Here is a 24,525-nt window from a genome sequence, read left to right as displayed (position 1 = left end):
AACTTCAATATTATCACTTTCAAAGTATACAAAAATTTTAAAGATCACATACTAAGGACAAAATTTCCTTCCTATTTTACCCTCCTTACAATACTAGTGATGCCAAGTTTGATGAATCTGTTAGCATATATGGTTGTGAATATCATACATAACCTACATAATCCAAGAAAGCACATATTAGAATCAAAATTAACATGAAATTAGGTAGTAAAACAGAAAAGTAACAAATTTTGAGTATAATTTTGACTCTCATGATCAAAGAACTCATAAATAATCCCAAAAAAACTAAAATAAAAGATATTATGAACTTAGGTTGTAACTTAAGAATGAAAAAATACAGGGTGTTCTTCTCATAATTATTTTTACATGTCAGCAAGAGGAACAGAAGTGATTACCTTCAGTTTCAATCGCGATGCGAAATAGCAATAGATAAAATAGAAAGTATTGAACCTTAAGAAGCTTGGAAGAAAAGAGGTTTTGTGCCCTAAATTTAAAAAAAAACAACAAACATGTGTAAATTGATAGAAGAATCAGATGAGACTCGATGATATGGTTTTGCCCAATGTAGTTTACCATTTTCCTTCCTTGACACCAATGATGCTCTCAACACACTCAAATACTTAACCTCTTTATCCTGGATATAAGATAACAAATTCATGGGAATCTGATAATAAGCTTAACCCATTAAAGTTTTTTATTATGTTTTATATTAATATATATTTTATAAATAAATTAAGTTTGATTGAATTTGGTTCATCCAACAATAATTTTGTCATTTTTTATTTGTAAATAATTGATACGTAAGATATAACTTAAAAACTACAACAAAATATAGTCCCAAATTCTAGCAAAACGATTTACACATTTGTAAACATTATACGGTATTTGTTTAAATCCGTTTAATTTGTAGCTATATATATGTTTATGTTTTATTTAACCTTTTTAGTTCCCCTCTGTTTTACAGACACTTGTAGAAATGGCAAACCACAAACATCAAGACTAATCATTGCACAAAAAGTAAAAGTATCTAACTAATCTCAACTTTTAAATCAAATACTCAAATGACTATCTAATATATAATCCAATAGTTCAATGTATTACTCAAAATTAATTCAAAGTTAAATCATATTCGACTATTGGTATTTTAAAACAAAATGAAAAGTACCTTGATAGATGGGACTATAACAATGGCTTCCTCCAAAGTTTCAGTAAAGGACTTCCAATAACACAATGCTCAATTTCCAGTAACCTGTAGCTCTGTAATGTGAATGTTGGTTGAAAAAATCAAACTTTATCAAGTTCATACCGAGCCACCAAAAATTCACTTTTATTTTCATTTTTATGTCATTATTTTAAACTATCTCAGAAAAGCAGCAGAAGGTTCGACATCAAATGGAAATAATTTTATAACTTCGATGAACATTTACAAATAAACCAATGAAGCATACTACAAATTTGGTTGTTTACACGAGAAGAGAAATACTAATTACCTGTGCTTCCCTCTGAAAGACCTCCTGCTTTTCATCATATACGTCTTTTCCTTTCTATTAAAGCTCCCTTCAAGCTGAATTCCATTATAGTTTCTTGTTTTATCATCTTCCAGTGTCTTATTCTCCTGTCAAAAGTAAAACTAAACATAAACATATACATATTATGATCAAAATTTGAAGACAGAAAAATGGAGATTAAAAAAACCCAACAATGCATTTCAGCAACAACTACAAAATCCAGAAGATATCCATTTTCTTCATTAATGAGTCCAATTTTATCTTGATTCTATCTTTTTGACCGAGCTTTGACAACTAGATGGGTATCTTTCAGCTCAGTAGGTTCATCTTCAGCAACTTGGGGAACATTTACAGGTATCACCACTTTTTCTCTAGGTTTCACCTTCTTTCCCTTTGGAAACCTCGCCTTCTTTTTCCTGCGAATACATAAGATAACTATAATCCCAATGAAACAGATAAAAGTTCTGCACATAAAGTACCTAGCTAAATTACTCCTAAAAGCAAGCATTTCAAGCCCTAAATTATTAAGAATCTCCCTTTGCTAGCCCTAAGTCAGGGATGAATAGGTCAAACCAATCAATCTCAAATAAAAAAAAAAATTTCTACAATAAAAAATCTCAAGGGAATTTGCGCTGCAAAACTTACTAACATAATTTATGTAAACAACTCAACATAGCTAAGGATGGACGAGTTTTCCATCAATAAAAGACGAAATACACCTTTTCAATTCCACTTCATCCATTCTATTGATTTGCGAGCAAATAAATTCAAAAACTAAAGAAACTCGAACAACTGGACCTCTAATTTATGGAATCAATTGATGTTTTCTCAACAGAGAAACATCATTCAGCAGAAAAGGGAGAATAGAAAAGGGAGAATGGTGAAGAAATATCAAGAAAAATAAAAGAGAGAGCGAGAACGAGGGACCATCAACTTACCTGATGGGAGGAACAATGAAGATATCCAGCGAGTTAATTTGTGGAGGAGGCAAGGCCACCTTTACCCTACGCGATGGTTGAATCGTAACTATCTAGGGATTCATTAGTTCATAGATGGCGATAGGGAGAAGTCAGAAAACCCTTAATCTCTTTGCAAGTCTGACACAGGCACAATGTAAGGAACCCTAAATTGGCTCTTAAATGAAGGCTTGTAAACTCGAGCAGTCATCGCAGTGTCGGTGAGGTGAGCTCGAGGTCGCCTGTGGGAAGATGTGAGCGGAGGTCGCCGGTGGGAAGAGGTGAGCGGGGATGAGCGGAAGTGAGAAGATGTAGCGAACCTTGTAGAGAGCACTCTTTTAAAAAAAAACCCTAGATCCCAGCGATTTTGTTATAAGATAAATAGTCAGCGCGTTCATTTTAAGAATTATAAAGCGACATGCCGGCACGACACGCTATTTTAAATGGGCGTCCTCCGTGTTTTTTTTCTGACACTATTTTTAGGTCACGCAAAAATGCGTGTTCTAAATCCTTCAGATTTTGTGGGAGATGACATTATTTTTAGAGCACGCACCTTTACGTATCATAAAACACTGCGTGTCATGTTTTGCGCGTCGTTAAAGGCCTAAATTCTAGTAGTGTTCCTTCCTTCCTTGGAACACGAAACACCAAAGTCACACCAAATGCCTTAGAATACTTCAATAACGGCTAGGGTTTGCTATGGGGGTCTTCTGGGAGCAAATGGGATGAAGGAGGCCGAGTTAAGGTGTTTAAATAGGGTGCAAACCCTCGGGTTAGGGTTTTTGTCTAGACAGGGCCTACTCGCCGAGTCCGGGGCTCGACTCGCCGAGTCCCCGGCTTAAACCTCGCACCATATCATGCTTCTACTCGGCGAGTTGGTCCTTCAACTCGCCGAGTCTAAGGCCCAAAATGAAAAAATATAAATTAGGGAATATGTAACAAGAACCAGGTGCTACAATATATCCTCCTTTGACGCTTCACTTGCCGCAATGTACTCTGATTCGCACGTTGAATCAGCTATGGTCTCCTGCTTGGAACTTTTCCAAGTTACTGCTCCTCCGTTAAGGGTAAAGACCCAGCCTGACTGCGATCGGTAACTATCCTGATCCGTATAAAAACTAGCATCACTGTACCCTCGTACCCTTAAGTCATCACTCCTACCTAGGACTAGAAACCATTCCTTGGTCCTTTGTAGGTACTTAAGAATATTCTTAATTGCAATCCAATGAGCTCTACCAGGGTTCCCCTGATATCTGCTGACCATGCTCAAAGCGAAGGCCACATCAAGGTGAGTACAAGTCATAGCGTACATGATAGAACCGACTGCGGAAGCGTAAGGTACTCTGCTCATATCAGCTATCTTTGTCTCTGTACTCGGGTTCTGAGTCTTACTCATCTTAGTATTGCTTTGGATTGGTAACTCCCGTTTCTTTGAATTTTCCATACTAAAATGCTTTATTACCTTATCTAAATATGTATCTTGACTGAGTCCTATCAGTCTCTTTTCCCTGTTTCTTACTATCCTTATTCCCAAAATATATGCAGCCTCTCCGAGGTCCTTCATAGCGAAACATTTCCCAAGCCAGGACTTGACCTCCTGCAAGGTTGGGACATTGTTTCCTATGAGTAGTATGTAGTCAACATACAATACGAGGAAGCTCACTATACTCCCACTGGCTTTGACATATACACAAGATTCATCTTCGCTTCACAAAAAGCCAAACTCTTTAACTTTCTCGTCAAAACAAAGATTCTATCTGTGAGACGCTTGAATCCATAAAAGGATTTCTCAAGTTTGCACACTCTATTTGGATGCTTCACATCGATAAAACCCTCTGGCTGATTTATGTAAACATCCTCAACCAACTTTGCATTAAGGAAAGCGGTTTTCACGTCCATCTGCCATATTTCATAATCATGAAATGCAACTATTGCAAGCATTGCCCTAATAGACTTTATCTTCGCAACTGTGAGAAGGTCTCATTATAGTCAACTCCAGAAGTTTGAGTAAAACCCTTCGCAACCAATCGCACTTTATAAGTGTGCACTTTTCGATCCATGTCCGTCTTCTTCTTGAAGATCCACTTGCACCCGACTGTCTTACGACCCGGTACACTATCAACCAAATTCCAAACTTGGTTGTCGTATATGGGCTGAATCTCGTTGTACATCGCCTCTTTCCATTTAGCAGACTCCAGGCCTGCCATGGCTTCTTTGTAGCTGCTAGGCTCGTCCAAATTTATCAGTGTTTCATCACTAATAAATGTATCCCCTTCAGCAGTAATATGAAAACCATAAAACTGGGGTTGAACACTAACCCTACTAGAACGTCTAAGAGGTAAGGACTCGTCAATGAGTTCAACCGGAGTTTCCTCCACGGGTTGAGTGCCATTGTTGGAGGTTCCTTCATCGCTTTGCTCTTGAATCTCTTCAAGATCAATTTTCCTCCCACTGTCTTCTTGACTCATCAGTTCCCTTTCTTGGAAAACTCCTCTTCTAGCAACGAAGACAACATTGCCACTCGGTCTATAGAAGAGATATCCAAAAGACTTATGTGGATAGCCGATGAAATAACACTTCTCACTACGACGTTCGATCTTGTCGTGAGTCTCTCGTCTTACGAAAGCCTCACAACCCCAAACCTTAATATGTGCCAACGAGGGAGCTTTCTGTGTCCACATCTTGTGAGGAGTCTTGGTAAGCTTCTTGGTGGGAACTAAGTTAAGTATATGGGTGGCCGTCTCTAAGGCATACCCCAAGAAAGCTATTGGTAATGAAGCCCGACTCATCATAGAAAGAACCATGTCCTACAAGGTCTGATTACGTCTCTCAGCCACACCATTCAGTTGTGGCTTCCTCGGAGGCATCAATTGCGAAACAATTCCGCATTCTTTTAGATAGTCGTGAAACTCAAGACTTAGGTACTCTCCTCCTCGGTCTGACCGAAGCATCCTGATTTTCCTACACAGCTAATTCTCCACTTCATTCTTGAACTCTTTGAACTTTTCAAAGGTTTCTGACTTTTTCTTGTTTCAGTAGATATATCCATATCTGCTATAATCATCCGTAAAGTCACATAAAAGCGAAAAGCATCCCTTGTGGTGGATCTAAAGGGCCCACACACATCGGTGTGTATGAGATCCAATAGACCCTCACCCCTTTCACAAGTGCCAATAAAGGGTGATTTGGTCTTCTTCCCAAGTAAACAAGATTCACACACGTCATCGTCCCTAAGGTCGAATGACTCCAACACTCCATCCTTTTGGAGTTGGGCTATGCGCTTCTTATTGACATGACCAAGGCAACAATGCCACAAGCATGCTTTGTCTAGACTAGTAGACGACTCAATATTCAATACAACATTTCCTAAATTATCAACAACCATCACAGATTCATAAATCCCATTACAAGGTAATGCATTAAAATAAAAGACACCATTCAAATAAACATTAATAGAACCATTACTATTATCAAAAGAATATTTGAAACCTTGTCTAAACAATCCATGAAATGAAATAATGTTTCTTGCCCTATCTGGCAAATAACAACAATTATCTAAATCTAATCCTTACCCATTACTCAACACTAAAGAATAAACTCCGACTCTGGTCATAGGCGACGATCTTCTGTTTCCCATAATCAAGTTTATCTTCCCATGTTCCATCTCCCTACTTCTTCTTAGTCCTTGCAAATCAGAACAAATGTGGTAACCATACCCTGTATCAAGAACCCATGAAGTAGCAAATGATGAGTTGTTAGATTTAATAGAATACATACCTGCAAAGGTGGGCTTAATCTTCCCATCCTTTATGTATTTCAGATACTTAGGGAAGCTTCGTTTCCAGTGGCCCTTCTCGTGGCAGTAATAGCACTCTACTTCTTTGGGGTTGGAAGAGGGTTTGACCGAACCAACTTTGGTTCCACTAGAAGAGGAACCATATTGGGGATTACCCTTTTGGCGGCTCTTACATGGAGCCCTCCTCTTCTTTCCCTTTCCTTGACTAATTACCAACACGAGAGCAGCCACAATATATGTAACGCCCGGGTTTCAGGGCTAAGCATTTTTGTCAATGTAATAGTCTAGGTCAACTCTTGTAACTCTTTTTTTTGAAGTAATAAAAATGAAATATTTGAGTATTATGTGAATTATGTGTATTTATGTGCTTATAACTTAATTATAAATGTATAATTAATAAATAATAAAAATAAGCGTCAAAATTAAAGTATAAGATAATCCCGATATCTCTACATAAAGTTGTAGAATATGTCTCAAGGTTTTCGTACATATAAAGAATGCCGAAATCCGAGTTATAACGAAGAAGTTATGACCCGTCGAAGTTTTACGGCAAAACCGGCACGGCACCGGGAAGCGTAAATAGTGAATTTACGATAGAGCGAGATTTAGCCTTAGCAATCTAAAGAAAAGTTGTAGAATATGTTAAACTAAGAGCGTCGATAAAAAGAACGCCCAAATCTGACTTCGTATGAGGAAGTTATGATTTTTCTAAGATTCGGCTTAGCAGTGCACGACCCGAAACTCGAATTTTAGTTCGAGCGGTTTTTGGCCTACGCAACCTAAATGAGAGTTGAAGATCTCATTAATAGGAACTCAACGGTAAAAAGATGGACGAAAACGGAGTTCGTATGAAGGAGTTACGAATTCTTCGCGGTCATTTAACAGTCTAAAGGCCTCCTACTGTTAAATTTGAGATCGGTCAAGAATTAGCTGACGGAGTCTAAACGAAAGTTGTAGAGTACGTCTTCACCTACGCGTGGATATAAAGAACGTCAAAAACGGAGTTTGTATGAACGAGTTACAAATTATAATAACATATTTACGTATTAAAATAAAGTATAAATCATGTATACCTACACATATATATACATATGTATATATCATTAGAAAGGTATCGACGATGCGGTCATTATAAGACTAATTTTGAGTTCTTTCGACATTAGTTTAGTACAAATATCATTAAATCCATTTATAATAGTATTATAGAGGGGTGTTTAGTTGTTTATATAACTAAAAGGTCATTAAGTAATTATGGAGGGTAGTTTTTGAAAATTCAATTAGTATAAATAAGAGCCTTGGGCTCTCATATTTTTTGCACCATTCTCTTGATTCAAGAGTCTTTCTCTCCTTATCCCCCGAGCATTTCGGTCCCTCGTGATTCGACTTCTCTTTCTGTAGCTTAGTATAGTAAGGTGAGCGCTGAAGCGCTGCACGAATCTTTCTTAGAAAGATTCAGCGACGAAGTTCTACCCCTGCAGAGCCCGACTCCTAGCTAAAACCCCCTTGTAAGTAAGTTATGCTTACCTTATTTTAATATAGCTTATATTTAAAATTAGTATTGTTATTATGAACTTATAATAAATATTTGAGCTATTATTATAACTTATATAAGTGTCGTTATAATATTTTTTTTTAACTACTCGCGGTACGGGGAATCTGGTTTAAAGGGCCGCATAGGGTTGTTGGATTTCAGAAGTGCTATATGCCAAAATGGTCCTGCCCTCCGGTGTTTTATGTCTGGCCCCTGTCTGTACATAGTGGTTGGAAAATATTGTTTAACGCTTATATAATAATAATAATATTAAGACTAATAGTTGGTCACGGTAAATATTAGACTAAAATTTAGCGATAATAATGTTAGGTTTCGTCGAAGGAAAATAGAATCGTTAGAAGCAAGCGCTGCCCGATTTTGGAATCATCACCTTAACAAGTGAGTGCATAGTTACTTTCAGCTTACACATAGATATGAAGTATTTTATATAAATTACGTGCTATATGTGCATATTATCTGAATACTTGCTATCTATGCTAGATGAACATTGTTATACATGTTTTCAATGATTTAAACTGTATATGTATTTTATATCTACGAAAATGTTGGGGTAAAACATGGGTAGATGTAATAGCTGATGTGTGATAAAATGATGAGAGGCCTCAATGTTGATGTTGTTGTTTCTGTCATCTAGCGGAGTATGGATGACGACCACGGACTCTTCTAGACAGTCCAGTGGAACGCTAGCAGGCTCGCAACCTGTAGGTGTTTGTGAACGACGTGTTCACCGGTGTACTCCATCCCCCACATGGTTGCCTTTAGGACATTTATTGCTGAGGAATCCCCTTAGCAGTAGTGTCCGTCCCGATGATGATCCTTAGGCTAGGTCCCTTATGATAGGTGTTTAGGGACGTAAAGTGAGGATAACGGGAACGGGTAATCGGGTTATTGTTGATTGAATTAATAAACTTATTTATTGTGGGTTGAAAACCCTATGTGCTCATCAGGCTCCCAAGCCTGACCCACTCAGTTTTATGTATTACAGGTAGTGGCGCATGAGCATAGCTGTGATGTTTTGGACGAGGGATTACGGATATAGGCCTGTAGATATGAAATAATGTAGTAAGGCTTATATTGTACTGTTTATGCTTTTGATCTGTACGAACATGACATCCCGAGTCTTTTAATGAAATACATTTCTATGGAAATGCTTTTGATAAATCTTTATCATATTTTTGTTTTGGGACAAATTCCGCAACACTTTCATTTAAAATGTAACTCTGATTTTTAAACAAAGCATAAACAAACCGGTCTTTTGTGGCCGTGATTTTGGGGATGTCACAATATAGGACGATGCAACAGATTTGTCCTTAAGATTGCTCTCAGCAGTCCTTAGGAGCCCTTGGAGTTTGCTTAAGGTGACATCTTCTTTGTTCATATGGTAGGTCATCCTAAATTGGTTGTAGCACGAGCGCAAGGAGTGGAGAATGATGTCGATAGCCAAATCTTCCCCAAAGTTAACATTTAACTTGCAAAGACGATCAACATACCTCTGCATCTTTTGCAAATGCAAGGTCAGGGACTCTCCACTCCCCATCTTAGTGGTGATCATGTTGGTGATGATCTCATAATGCTCTTGCCTTGCGCTTTGGTGGTACCTCTCCAGCAAATCTTGGTGCATTTCGTATGGATACATGTCCTCATAGGACTTTTGGAGTTCAAGATTCTTAGTGGCCAGCATAATGCAATAAACTTTCGTTGCATCACGCTCGTGGGCCTCAAAGACGACCATTTCTTCGGGAGTAGCGACTTCTGGATTGATGAAATAAATAAATAAAAATTGTATAATGTGTATGTTTTTGTTCATTTTTTCTCCGGGAGAATCAACAGCTTTCGAAGTATACAAATAAAAAAACAGCAAGGGTTGCATGTTTAACACATCATCTTTTTAACTATTAAAAGTTAATTGCTATCATTAGTTTTATTTATGAATGAAATATTATTTTATTTTTTTAGCCATTGAAACCACCAAAAGCAGCACCATTTCTTACTGAATCTCTTGGACAGGGAATAGTCAATAAGGTCCCGTTTGATAGTTTCTCTCTGGGAAAGTGCTGTCTGGTAAAGTGCTGTCTGGGAAAGAAACAATGTTGTTTGATTGTACATCTGATTGATTGTGTTGAATGATGAAAAAAAGTAATAATTCAATAAAAAATAAATTTTAAAAAGTTATCTAAAAAAATTAATAATCCAATAAAGAAAGAAAGAGGCAGGTTTGATGTATAATTGTCTTTCCAGCCCATTCATCTAGAAAGATATGATTTTGGGGCTTTCTGGGAAAGACATATCTTACCGGGAAAGACCCCTTCTTTTATGCAAATCAAACAGTCTTTCCGGTCCATTCAGCCAGAAAGATTTGTTTGGACCTGGAAAGATGCGTATCAAACGGGGCCTAAATCATCTTTGACTCACCAACATGTTTTTGTTTCTTTAGGGAGGAGGGAGTCGATGTAGTTTTTTGAGGTGGTACCGGCGGTACCTCCTGGTCATGATACCATGAATGCAATCGGCTTATAGAACCCGCTAGAAATTTTGTTTACTTTGCATGTCTCTATCTGCCTTTCATTTAATTTTCAAAGAAATAAAAAACACAAGAGGATCCGTGACCCTTTTTCTTTCATTCTTTTTCTCTTATTTCTTTTTCTTTCATTACTTTTGTTTCCTAGGTAACTTTGTCTATCCAAAGCAGCTGCTCATTACAATTCATGTTGTTTTAGATTTTTTTTGGTTTTAAATTAGCAAACAATTATTTTTAGAAAAAAATATTATGTTTTATTTTATGTAATAATTTTTAATTTAATTAAATAAAAAATAATGATGTGACAAGTGGGTTGAGTGGGTTGGGAAATATAGGGTTTCCATATGTTGTGGGTTCAAAAAGATGAAAAAGAGAGAAGAAAGAAAAGCTGATGTGACAGTGGGTTGGGAGGGTTGGGAGGGTTGGGAGGGAAGGACTCCTTCCTCCCTTAGGGAGGAGGGAGTTGTTCCCACTGAACCCACTGCCACATCAGCTTTTCTCTTTGATTTTTCTTCATCTTTCCGAACCCACAACACACGAAAATCCTATCTTTTTCAACCCACTCAACCCACTCAATTAAAAAAAATACTAAACAACTAAGGTACAAGTCTTAAAACATATGGTACAAGAGAAAATGAGAGAGAGAAAGTAGAGAGAGAGGATGAAGTGGGTTCGTGAAACCAATTAAACAACCCACCGAAGAGGGAGTGGTACCGACGGTAACTTTATTGCTAATTAAGATTTTACCTTGATTATTTTGTATATTTTTTTTTAATTAAGTGGGTTGAGAAATATAGGATTTCCGTGTGTTGTGGGTTCGGAAAGATGAAGAAAAATCAAAGAGAAAAGCTAATGTGGCAGTGGGTTCAGTGGATCCGGTGGGTTTAATGGGAACGACTCCCACCTCCCTTAGGGTCTATTCTTTTTGTTGCTGCTAACACCGCAGGTAACATTAATATGTCTTGATAATACCTTTTTGATATAAAGTGCAAGATTGAAAGTCAAATGTTGAATTATAAATGAAAATGAAAATTATATTAATTCAATTAAATTGCAGTTTCTAGTGTATCTTGAAGAGAGAGAAAAGACCTTTTGGGATATGAGGAGGTAGATATTTTTTCCCCAATTCCTATTAATTCATAAATTCTTGCAATTTGTTTTCTAATGAGAACCAGATGGAAACATCACTAGTATGTCCCACCTATTTGCTACAGGGGTTAGGACATATCATTACTTGAAAGCAACAGAACAATGTTTGTGGATTGCAGTGAGAACAAGGTTTGTGGATTGCAGTGAAACTTAACATCTACTTATATCACTCTTATTTGTTCTCTTGTTGGCCTTGAGATACTCTTTTTATATTAATCTTGTATAATCATACTTAATCCAAAAGTTAATATATGATGTTTTTAGCCATTTCAATACCGAATATTGTAAGTTTCTTTAAATTTATGAACAATTTATGTTTATGTTTTGAATAGATTTATTTTGATAAATGGATCATAGTATATCTTATCATTAACTAACATGATAGTTACTTAAATAGTTTAAATACAAAAAATAGCAACCAAATCAGTGACGACCATTTATGGTCACTAACTGAATAAATCAGTGACGACTCTTTATGATCATTAATTGGGTAAATTTGTGACGACATTTTATGGTATCTAATCGGGTAAAATAGTGACAACTTACATTGATTAGTGACTACTTTTAGTGACAAAATGAATCGTTTTAGTCACTATTTAGTGACCATTTATATATTTGGTCACTAAATCAGTTTAGTGACGGACCTATAGTGATGAAAAGTGACGACCGGATATTTGGTCACTAATTCATTTTAGTGACGACTCTTTCTATTGTTAGTGACCATTTTGCCTTCGTTACTAATTAACATTTTTTTGTAGTGAGAGATTCCTTTGTGTTCGTTTTTAGATTCTCTTTGTTCTTGGTTGTTGCTCTAGAGAATTTTAGAGGTAAAACAATAAATCTTATAATTTTACATTTCTTTTTCTCATGATTTTGTTGCTCAAGGTGAAAATTTTTATTTTTTCCCGTTTGTGTAATTGTGTTCCACTGTTCTTGTTACAATGTTGCTCAAGAGATTCCTTTGTGTTAGTTTTCATATTTTCTTTGTTTTTGGTTGTCGCTCTCGAGATTTTTAGAGGTAAAACATTAAATCTTATATAAATTTCAGATTTTTATATTTGTTAGTTTCACATTTCAAATTCTTTTACATTTCACCGATTTCATATTTTTTATTTCTTTCTTTCTTATTCTGAATTTTACATTTAAGTTTATCCTATTTTGGCGTCAAGAGCAAGAAATTTACAAATAACAAAGGAAAAATAAATTTACAAACCAGAGGTGTTTATATCCATTTTATAAAATGTCTACTGGAATTAAAAAAAAAATGAAAGTTTATGTATATTACTAGATGAAGTGAAAAACTAGAGTTTTATGTATATTTGAACGAAACTTTGTTCTTGAAGTAAATTACCAGATGAAATGAAAAACTAGATTTTATGTTTTATATTTTATAATTTATAAGTTTTAGGGCTTACTTTTGTTGCACATGGCCTTAGAAATCTTAGGGCCGGCCCTGGACATAACCATGTCTATTTAACCGGTCGTACATTGTTATTTTTCTTTTTGTACTTATTTTCTTCCTGCTTATTTTAGATGGTGAGAAATATCATTTAATTTAATTTAAATTTGATTGGATATTAAATTTATATATTTGTCATTATCTTAAATAGATAAGACCAAAAACAAAAACAAAATGTAAAAGGATATTTAATTTCTCTAAACCCCTGTCCAAAAACAGACATAACTCATGTTATTGAAATAAGGACTTGTGTGGTTTGTTGGACTTTTGTTGCAACAAATGACTTTTCAATGTGATGTTTCATTTTCAAAGTTCATTCTGCCATAAGTAGCACGTCACATTGTTTGCATTACGTTTTTCTACTCCTCCTTGTCATTTTAAACAAGTTAAAATGTTCTCACACATGGGGCTTTTGTAACCCTCCACATATGTCTCTAGAGAACTTCATTTTAAAAGAAAAAGAATAACATTACCCTTGTGCTAGAAGCCATTTAGTCTCATGTAATACTATGGTTGTCAATAAACACTTTGCAGATCAGGGGGGCTATTATCGATATGGAATAACACATGTTTTCAGAAAAAGGAAGTGATTAAAACACGCCACTTCCTCATTGTCATAGGGATATGGATTGGAACCAATGGGGATACCATATTTGCCAACATTTACGGACCACATTATGTTAACGACCAGAAAAAACTATGGAGAGAACTATTATAGATCAAAAGATCGGTTGCAGGCAATTGGATTCTATTTGGTGATTTTAACACAGTTAGAAGGCCAGACGAGAGATTCAATTCCATCTTCTGTCAAGAAAGTGCATCCGCATTAAATAGATTCATCCTAGAAGCGGAACTTCATGATTTCAACATGGTGGTGAGCGGTACACCTTCATGTCTAGAGTTGGTGCCAAATTGAGTAAACTAGACAGGTTTCTTGCTTGTTCCAATTTCCTCACAGCTTTTCCTTCACTTGTTGGTACGGCACATCCCCGTGAGCTCTCTGACCATAATCCGGTTACACTCTCCTCTCGAGCAACTGACTACGGTCCACGTCCATTCAAACTATTCAACTCTTGGCTACTAAAAGAAGGTTTCGACTGCACTGTTAAGGATGCTTGGGAAAGGTTCGTTAGATGTGGCAATCCTGATGCCTATCTGGCTGCAAAACTCAAAAACCTTAAAGACGAGATCATAAAATGGAAAAGTAAGAATGATAATATAGAAAGTCTTGAGGTAGCAAAAATAAAGGCAAATATCTCTCAACTTGAAAAACTGACAGAATCAAGATCACTCACAGATGCAGAACTTGGTTCACGAAATGAGGGTCTCAGGAAAATCCTTGAATTAGAAAAACTTGCGGTGTTAGATTTAAAACAAAGAGCAAGGGTAAAATGGACTGTGGAGGGCGATGAGAATACGAAATTCTTTCATGGCTACATAAACAACAAACACATGAGAAACAAAATACATGGGTTATTGGCAAGGTTGCAGAACTCGTTACTCGGTACCTGTTCGGCTGACTACCGAGTAGCGAGTACCCGGGAGTACTCGGGAGTACACGGGGAGTACTCGGATTCGCTAATTCATGTAGAAATATTTTTAGGGAAATCATGTATGTCAAAATCATAAGTTAAAATCATAAGTTGAGTGAAATATATAACAAAATTAGATATATGTGAATACACAAAAGTTAAAAAAACACATAATGGTCTCACTTCGTGAATAATTACGGAAAATTTAAGATATATACGTAGTAATAATCACATGTGTGTGTTAAATGATAAATCATTAAGTATATTATACATATTAATCACCGGGTTGACCGTGTTTTACAACACTACTCATATCAGTAAAGGGGCCGATCTGGGAGTACTCGGGATTCCATAACTCGCCTCGGCAAAGGGCCGAGTAGCGAGTACTCGGAGGAGTAATCGGCCAACTCGGCGAGTTTTACAACACTGGTTATTGGTGAATGGTAAATAGGTGTCATCGGTTGATGAAGTAAAAGGTGAAGCACTTAGATTTTTTAAGAACAAATTCACTGAAACATTGGTTTCTAGACCAAAACTCATCAGCCTTTACATCAAATCCATTTCGATGATGGAAGCTATAAAACTTGAAGCCCCCCTCACACTTGAAGAAGTAAAAATTGCAGTGTGGGAATGTGGCAGTGATAAGGCGCCTAGCCCAGATGGATTTACTTTTAAATTCATCAAAACCTACTGGGCTACAGTCAAAACTGATGTGATGAACTTTATCCTTCACTTCGACAAATTTGGTACCATAGCACGAGGATGCAACTCATCTTTCATCAGTCTTGTGCCTAAGGTAAAAGACCCCTATTCACTGTCCGATTATCGACCTATCAGCCTAATTGGATGCATGTACAAGATCATCTCAAAGGTGCTTGCATTAAGGCTCAAAAAAGTTATAGGTGGAGTCATTTGAGATGTCCAATCAGCTTACATAGAGGACAAGAGCATTCTAGATGGACCATTAGTGATAAACGAACTCTACTCGTGGGCAAAGAAAATAAAAAAGAGGATCCTACTATTCAAAGTAGATTTTGATAAAGCATTTGATTCAATAAATTGGGAATATCTAGATTCCATACTCACACGAATGGGCTTTGGCTCTAAATGGTGTCTTTGGATTAGGGGTTGTCTGAACTCCTCTCACGCCTCTGTCAATGTAAACGGGTCTCCAACGAATGAATTCAAAATTTCCAAAGGCGTGCGTCAAGGTGACCCACTTTCACCATTCCTTCTCATCATAGCCATGGAAGCTCTCAACGCAGCAATAGAGGCTGCCAAAGACAAAGGATTATTCAAAGGAGTTCAAATTCCAAACGGTGACCCTATTCTTTCACATTTGTTCTATGTAGATGATGCTTTATTTGTAGGTGAATGGTCAAGATCCAATCTAAAAAATCTAGCACGGATTCTTAGATGCTTTCACGTCTCATCTGGCTTAAAAGTAAGCTTTCACAAATCCAGAGTATTTGGAATTGGGGCGACTGAGGAAGAAATTACAAATTGGGCCAGTATTTTAGGATGTGAAGCAGGATCATTTCCCTTCAAATATCTCGGTGTCCCTGTTGGCGCGAACATGAATCTTATAAAAAACTGGAAACCAATAATCAACAAATTTCATTCCAAACTATCATCATGAAAATCGAAATCCCTCTCCTTCGGTGGTCGACTAACAATGATCACCTCACTTCTAGGCAATCTTCCCACTTACTACTTCTCATTGTTCACAGCACCGGTGGCGATCACCGAGACTCTGGAACAACTTAGACGTAGATTCCTTTGGGGCGGAGATGAAGATAAACCGAAAATACACTGGGTGGCATGGGATAAAGTAATAGCTTCAAAATCTGATGGTGGGCTTGGCGTTGGATCAATACATGCGCTGAATGTCAGCCTAATAGTCAAATGGTGGTGGCGTCTGAAAAATGAGGGAGACTCATTATGGGGGCGCACGATAAAAGGTATACACAACTTATTCAATAAACCTCACGATTATTTTTCTAGCAGGTATATCAATGGCGTGTGGCATAACATTGCAACCATAAAGAAGGATCTCAAGAGGCGTAACCTGGAAATAGCGGATGTGTTCGAACTACAGCTCAGATCTGGTGACAACACCCAGTTCTGGTATGACAAATGGACTGATGGAGACCAATTGAAGAACAAATACCCTGACCTGTTCAGCCTGGAGACAAGGAAAAGATGTAAAGTAGCAGACAGAATTATTGACGGTTGTTTTGTAGGTCATTGGAATTCTTGCCCAGTTGAATCTGGACTATCTGAGGATTTGGACAACCTAATGAATGAACTGATCACGGTAAACTTGGCGAGCGGGTGTGATCAATGGAAAAGTAGGCTTGATGTAGATGGTCACTATACAGTTAGGGCACTACGGAGGTTAATCGATAAAAAATCTGTTCCAAGTCAGATACTACCACCTATGCTATGGCATAAGGATGCATCGATCAAGGTGAACTTCTTTATTTGGAGAGCATTACAAAATAAAATCCCTTCTATGATGGCTCTAAGATCACGAGGTGTGGAGCTCGACTCGACGTGTCGTGGTGCTTGCTTTGCTAGTGACGAATGTGCCGATCACATCCTTGTAACATGCCCGTATGTGAGTGCAATAAGAGACAAATTATTTGACTAGTGTGGCATCAAGCACCAAACATTTCACAATGTCAGGGATCTAATATGTTTTGCTACAAGCTGGGGTCGATATTCAAAAAAGAAAAAAAAAAGGCTCACGATGATGTGCTACGGGCTTATATGGAGCCTCTGGAAATATAGAAATGACCGGACTTTTAATCTGAAATTTGTCAGTACCTTTTGCGGAGCTGAGCAGATAAAATCATTGGTGTATCTCTGGATCAAATGCAGAGAGAAAGCGGTTTATGTGAATGGAACGTGTGGTCATCATCTCCTTTCACTTTTCCTAGTTTTTACTATGTATTTTTCTTTACTTACCACTACTATCTGTATGTCTTTTTTCTTTTTCTGTTCCTACCCCTCTAGTTTCTTACTAGTTGGGGTTCATTTTAATATAATTTTGTTGTTTCTAAAAAAAACATCAAAGCTCACTAATTAGGATAACTTAGATAAATGAGCTGTTAAATCATGTTTCCAGTTCAAAAGATAACTCTCGAGCATGCACATTGAACTCATAATATTAGTATTGTCACACTTATTGTCGTTCATTACATTTAATCGTATGTACAAAATTCCGAAGTCCTTATTTCTCAATGATTATGGAATCATAAATTCATTCATAATCATATTACTTTCGTGATCCCCTAGGGTGTAACTTCAATCACCATTGCCATTACACACTCAGCTATCAACATAGTCCTTACTCATGCTAACATAGCAATTTGTTTCCATAGTTTCATGTCGTAGCAGGTATCTATACATTCATCACTATTTCTTGCCACTTTGTAATTAGTTGTATGTCATCAATTAATCATAAAACTGAAAGATTCTGTTCTTTCTTCTCTAAGCTGAAGTGACCTCTTAAGGAGGATGAAAGAATCACTGGGTTGTGCATAATTGTGATTCCAATTTCTAAATAGTATTTTTGGTGGTGATCTAACTTGTTGAAAGTTGCTAAAACAAGCTAACAAGGGTAGACAGTATGTCTTTATATGTGGATTTAATATATATATAAGCCTAGCTAGGTAAATAGATGGTCACTGTTAGTAAAACTGTTAAGGTCATCTGGGTGTGTTTATTATGGTTCTTATTGTTGGTATGCTTAATTATTAGGTCATATGATGTCCAGAAGTGATATTTTGCGATGTAGCTATATTTTATTAAACCATGGTGTATAAACACACGCGCGCATATATATATATATATATATATATATATATATATATATATATATATATATATATATATATATATATATATATATATATATATATACATATGATGTCCAGAAGTGATATTTTGCGATGTAGCTACATTTTATTAAACCATGGTGTATAAACACACGCGCATATATATATATATATATATATATATATATATATATATATATATATATATATATATATATATATATATATATATATATATATATATATATATATATATATATGATGTCCAGAAGTGATATTTTGCGATGTAGCTATATTTTATTAAACCATGGTGTATAAACACACGCGCATATATATATATATATATATATATATATATATATATATATATATATATATATACATATATATATATATATATATATATATATATATATATATATGTGTGCGCGTGTGTTTATACACCATGGTTTAATAAAATATAGCTACATCGCAAAATATCACTTCTGGACATCATATGGCCTAATAATTAAGCATACCAACAATAAGAACCATAATAAACACACCCAGATGACCTTAACAGTTTTACTAACAGTGACCATCTATTTACCTAGCTAGGCTTATATATATTAAATCCACATATAAAGACATATTGTCTACCCTTGTTAGCTTGTTTTAGCAACTTTCAACAAGTTAGATCACCACCAAAAATACTATTTAGAAATTAGAATCACAATTATGCGCAGCCCAGTGATTCTTTCATCCTCCTTAAGAGGTCACTTCAGCTTAGAAAAGAAAGAGCAGCTTAGAAAAGAAAGAGCAGAATCTTTCGGTTTTCGTCTCTAAGCTGGAGTGACCTCATTAAGGAGGATGAAATAATCACTGGGCTGCGCATAATTGTGATTCCAATTTGGTATAATTGTGATTCCAATTTCTAAATAGTATTTTTGGTGGTCAAAGAATCATCTCAGCCATCCCACCCCACCGTCTCATTTTCCATCTCTTTCATCCTCTTCTCTTTAGTCTTCTTTGGTAGGAACATCATTCGCTCCACCTTCTTCATTTTTTTATCACTGCCAGAAGAATTCCATGACTGATCTTTTGACTTAAAACGTAAAAGACTACCATCTTGAAACCGCTGCAAATAAAGAAAAAAAAAGAAATAAAAAGAAACATTTCATGATCAGAATAAACAAAGTTACATATTGCAAAAGTTGTAAATTGTAACAAGTTACAAGTGTATGGACTTACAGCACACCACTCCACATCGTCGTCAGTTATCTCTTTTGCTTGAATCTTAAAGTTTCCTACAACAGAGAGGATTCCCACAGTAGTTTCTTCATCTAACTGCGCCTGATTGACACTTATATCCAAGCGTTGTTCACAACACTGCATAAATGATAAAACACACAAAAAAAAAAAAACCTTACATACAAAAACCAACACACTTAATAAACAAAACAAAACCTCTAATACTTACTGATTCAGCTCCAGTACTCGTTTTGAATTCTATAAGATTTATAACCACGATGATGCCCTTCCCACATGCCACATGCAAGTTCACATTATCCGTGTCAACTCTACGGATAATGCTCTTGGACTCGTACTCTCTCACCAGCCTATACATAGCCTCCATTGTTTCCATAATCTCAATTCTGACAAACACAAGAGGCAAGCATAATCATGCATGCGTTAGGCATTTGATTTAGTGAAGTAAAATATATAAATATTAGAGTAAAATCAACATGAGTATGCTTAGATGATTACACAAATGTCGAGAAGAGTTTTAGGAGAACGAAAACTGACCAGACTTGAAAAGGAAATAGGATAGTACGCAGATTCTTAGTCGTTGAACGTTCAAAGAGACATAATACTACAGAAGGAGGAGCGTGAGTTATATATAGATGACACATGGATAAAGAATATAGGTTGCGTGAACGAACACCCATTGCTTATATAGACGCGTCAGGCTTTCCAGAATTTTGATAGGATAACTAAGAATATTTATATTTATTGGAATTAATTGACATCTAACAAACTTTCTTAAAATGGTATAAGGGACATGCATCCAATTAATTTTTGAGTAATCATTAACCACCTTATTATATTAAGTTGGGAGAAATGAGGGAAAAAACCATCATAATGATATTATCAGTGAATTTAGTTTTTCTTTGCTGATGCATATGACATCGATTTTTATTTATTTATTTATTTTTACAATATTGAACATATAAAATGTTATTCTAGGTTTGCTTGTTTTTACCTTGGTTATGTAGAGTGAAACGATGTGACAGATTAGGTGGGAACTGATACGTGGTGACCTTGCTTGCGCTTTCAAAAGAACTATTAATTAACACTAAATTCGCAAAAGGAAGTATTTTCATTATCTCTGTAAAACCAATTTATATTTGAGAAAATGTCGCTAAATATTAAGACAATTAAAATATGTAACTTTTGAAAGATAAATGATTTATCTAAATATTTTTTTGACCATAATAACATTTTTCCCAAGGTTTTTTCACAAAATATGCAATAATATGAAAAATACATAATAACCACAATTTTCGCAGGTCATTATTTTCCAAAATCAACGTCGCCCACAGTTTTCTTTTAGCAAAACAACATCGTATTAGGAAAGGAAAAAGTGCACTTGATTGCGAAAATTGCATGTGAGCTGCAAGGTTTCATCATACAAATTGATTTTTTTTCCTCTTTTCCTCATTTTAACACAATCTTTTCGCTAGTGTTTACAAATTTTCTCTGAAAACATTTATTAGAACTATTAGGTGGGAATTGATACGTGGTGACCTTGCTTGCGCTTTCAAAAGAACTATTAACACTAAATTCGCAAAAGGAAGTATTTTCATTATCTCTATAAAACCAATTTATATTTGAGAAAATGCCGCTAAATATTAAGACAATTAAAATATGTAACTTTTAAAAGATAAATGATTTATCTAAATATTTTTTTTACCATAATAACATTTTTTCCCAAGGTTTTTTCACAAAAATATGCAATAATATGAAATATACATAATAACCACAATTTTCGCAGGTCATTATTTTCCAAAATCAACGTCGCCTATACTTTTCTTTTAGCAAAACAACATCGTATTAGGAAAGGAAAAAGTGCACTTGATTGCGAAAATTGCATGTGAGCTGCAAAATATCATGATACAAATTGATTTTTTTTTCCTCTTTTCCTCATTTTAACACAATGTTTTCGCTAGTATTTACAAATTTTCTCTGAAAACATTTATTGGAAACGACAAGGATATGGTGGATAACCTATTGACCCATGTTCAAATCCTGGCACTACTAAGCCCTTGTGGCCATGGAGGTTCGCCTGCAGTGACTCCAGGGCATGAGGCAAAGCTTCATGTTTGCAGCGGGGGATTAGTCGGTGCGCGAAAGCTGGCCCGGAAACCCTCGTTAGGGAAGTTCCCTTTCCAAAAAAAAAGGATATTCCTTAATTGGTTAGTTATTTATCCATACCTATGTTTATTATGTTTATGTAGCTCCCAAATTTCAACTTAAAATTTTCATTTAAAATATAAAGAAAATCAATAAGTTTCATTCTCAAAAGAGTAAATAATCCTTTGTTTCAGACATCATCAAAACATAGTTATAATCATAATAAAATCAAGAGTGCGGAAAATCTCTGAAGCATAACAAAATATGCAATTCAATCGCATCGCAATCTTCTCCTTACTAACATGAAAACCTAATCATTTTAACTTGAAAACGTAAGCACAAAGTTTAATGAATTTCTCAAAATACCACATACAACACAAAATAAAAGGTCCAACCCTAGGGGTATATTTCAACTCAATGGGCCCAACCCTACGGGTCCAACCCAACGGGCCTCGCCCAATAAAGCATGTAAACATACAAGCAATCAAAAAGACCCTACTAGTCTAACAAACGATATCATAAGTAATACAAGGAGAAGACTCACCTGAATCAAAAAGTTGAATCCGAACTACCTTGAAGTCTCGTAGAATCAGCTATACGAGCTGCCTAAATTAAACAAATCTCAAACCTCAGTTTATAGCTCAAAACGTCCAAATTTAACCAAAAGTTACACTGGTAAAAAAGACAACGACCAACAGTGAACAAGTACTTGCGTCGAGACCAACCCCTTGGTTATGCCACAATCACTACACTCCAAAACAATCTCGTATGTCGCCACCCACGTCACGACATACACATAGGTTGTTCCACATCGAACATCCAAACAACTTAATCTATTAAGCTCTTAATCCTTACTGTACAGAGCTTAAAAGTTCAAAGTTGATTCTTCTAATTATGTACATGGATAAAGTTTCCAACTTTATCCATTTCCCAAGTCCAAACTACATAGATCTTAAACTCTAACTTTCTAAGGACCAAGATGACATGTATGGCTTGGAATGAGTGCAATCATTCAACTTTATGGGACCAAAAGGTCTAGAAACCACCCAAAATTCAAGCAATGTATTGGAGTTGCTTCAAACTCTAAGAACCTTCCTCTAAAGTCAAAACAAAGCTTTAAATGATGAAATAACAACTAAGAACTCTTAAAGGTGTGAACTTTATACCTTCATAAGCTCAAGAAGGTGCAAGATCTTATGCAGAAACCACTCTGCAAACAACAAGTTCACCAAATTCTTTCTCAAAAAGCACTCTAAGGCTTGAAACACTAATAACATACACATATAAAGGCACTATAGGACAAGGGTTTTGTTTGTGAGGATGGTGGCTGAGAGAATCAGCAAACCCTCGAATTTAGTGTAGTTATATAGGGACCAAATCCCGAGATTTAGGATTTTGTGTCCAACCGCCATCGTACCATGGTCCACCACTTGACCGCGCTGCCACTTAAATGATATGGTCGCGCCACGGTAAGTCTCCATCACCACGTCGCAACCAAACAAAAACCCCAAACCCCCAAATTTCATTAAAATAGCCTCAAATTATCACACACTTTAATCTGGATGTTACAATTCTCCCAATTTAAATTAGATTTTTTTTCCTCAAAATCCGTCTCGGTGAAAATACAAAAAACCAAACGCAAACCCTTATGACCTCATAAATTATTCGAAAATTAACACCACAAACGACATGGGTTCATGAGGCCACTCGGGACTTAGAAACATTGTTAACTTCTTCGACGCACGTGCCCACTAACGCATCATATAGACAAGATTGAGAATCCCCAACACCATATTAATGTTCATTTTTTGATTTGATACGTTAAGGAAACATAAAAAACGAGAACATAAAATATGTAACATATAAACGTTACTAGTCAAATGAGACAGGAGAACATAAATATGAGATTCAATAACATGATTTGAGATTGGAGTTCACATAATATCAAAACCAAGAAGACGAATATTGTCGAGAATGTGAGATTAATGGTTTTTTTCACGTTTCAACCAAAACTTTCGCTTCTATTTATATATATCTCAGAAGGACAAAATGGTCAAAAATATGGAACATGGTGGCTTCCTCATCTTCCTGCCAAAAATCCTCTCTATAGCATATATTCTTCACCCTTTCTGCCATTTCATCGTTCTAAACTCCATCCTCATGACTTTCACCGCCTCGGTACCTCTGACTCTAAACACACATTTGCAGGTATACTCCTCAATTTCATGTTTTTGTGCCGAGTATTTGTTCTAGTAATGTTAGGGTTTTACATCGACATGCCTTGTAATTTTTGTCGGTTATCTTTCCTGAAGTGTTTAAGATCCGAGATGATTTCTCAAAGTTATGAAACCCATAAGTTTTACTAACTTGATGTTCTTAATTAGGGGTTGTTATATTAGGGTTTGTGAAAATTTGTCATTCCGTTCAAGTATGACTAAAGAATATCAACATGAAAGAGATGACATGTTAGTCTATGATTCTATGCAACTTGATTACATTCCCAACGAATTTTGTCCTAATTACCTCAAAGTTTATTAAGGTAACTCTATCAATTTATTTTCATAGATGCAGTATCCCTCAAAACACTTAAATGAATCAAAATTTGCATACAATGCGAAACTGACGTTTGACCTGTAAGATTGAATTACGTTATATACTATAATATCTAAAGGAGATCACATTATGATGTTTTGTGAGACCCTTTTGTGAGAAGAAATTAATTTTAGTTAGTAGTTACTTTCAGATGAAAGATATGAGAACATACTAGAAACCTGGTGAATCTATGTAATCTTGATTCAATACATAATGAAATTAGCAAAT

The 24,525-nt window shown here is 35.8% G+C and overlaps 1 protein-coding gene across 1 annotated transcript; it reads right to left on the bottom strand.

The window, feature by feature from the left end:
- Positions 1-17,622: 17,622 nt before the first annotated feature.
- On the bottom strand, positions 17,623-20,237 carry LOC111900711 (uncharacterized). Its single transcript, XM_023896596.3, has 5 exons — positions 20,098-20,237; positions 19,772-19,946; positions 19,543-19,680; positions 19,149-19,429; positions 17,623-17,980 (listed from the first exon to the last, which is right to left on the bottom strand). Exons 2-4 carry the CDS (start codon positions 19,934-19,936, stop codon positions 19,259-19,261), a joined length of 474 nt encoding a protein of 157 aa, XP_023752364.1. The 5' UTR covers positions 19,937-19,946; positions 20,098-20,237; the 3' UTR covers positions 17,623-17,980; positions 19,149-19,258.
- Positions 20,238-24,525: the final 4,288 nt, after the last annotated feature.

Source organism: Lactuca sativa, chromosome 1 (assembly GCF_002870075.4).
Source record: "Lactuca sativa cultivar Salinas chromosome 1, Lsat_Salinas_v11, whole genome shotgun sequence".
NCBI classification, from domain to species: Eukaryota; Viridiplantae; Streptophyta; class Magnoliopsida; order Asterales; family Asteraceae; genus Lactuca; species Lactuca sativa.
The sequence above is the reverse complement of the archived record's forward strand: the minus strand, read 5'-3'. Positions and strand labels throughout refer to the sequence as shown.

What these genes read in the sequence shown, in the direction of transcription:
- LOC111900711 (XM_023896596.3), bottom strand. Translation starts at nt 19,936, where the DNA reads ATGGAAACAATGGAGGCTATGTATAGGCTGGTGAGAGAGTACGAGTCC. An exon ending in CGAGTACTGGAGCTGAATCA is followed by an intron (nt 19,681 to 19,771) that starts GTAAGTATTAGA and finishes TCATTTATGCAG; the next exon opens with TGTTGTGAACAACGCTTGGA. An exon ending in ACGATGTGGAGTGGTGTGCT is followed by an intron (nt 19,430 to 19,542) that starts GTAAGTCCATAC and finishes CTTTATTTGCAG; the next exon opens with CGGTTTCAAGATGGTAGTCT.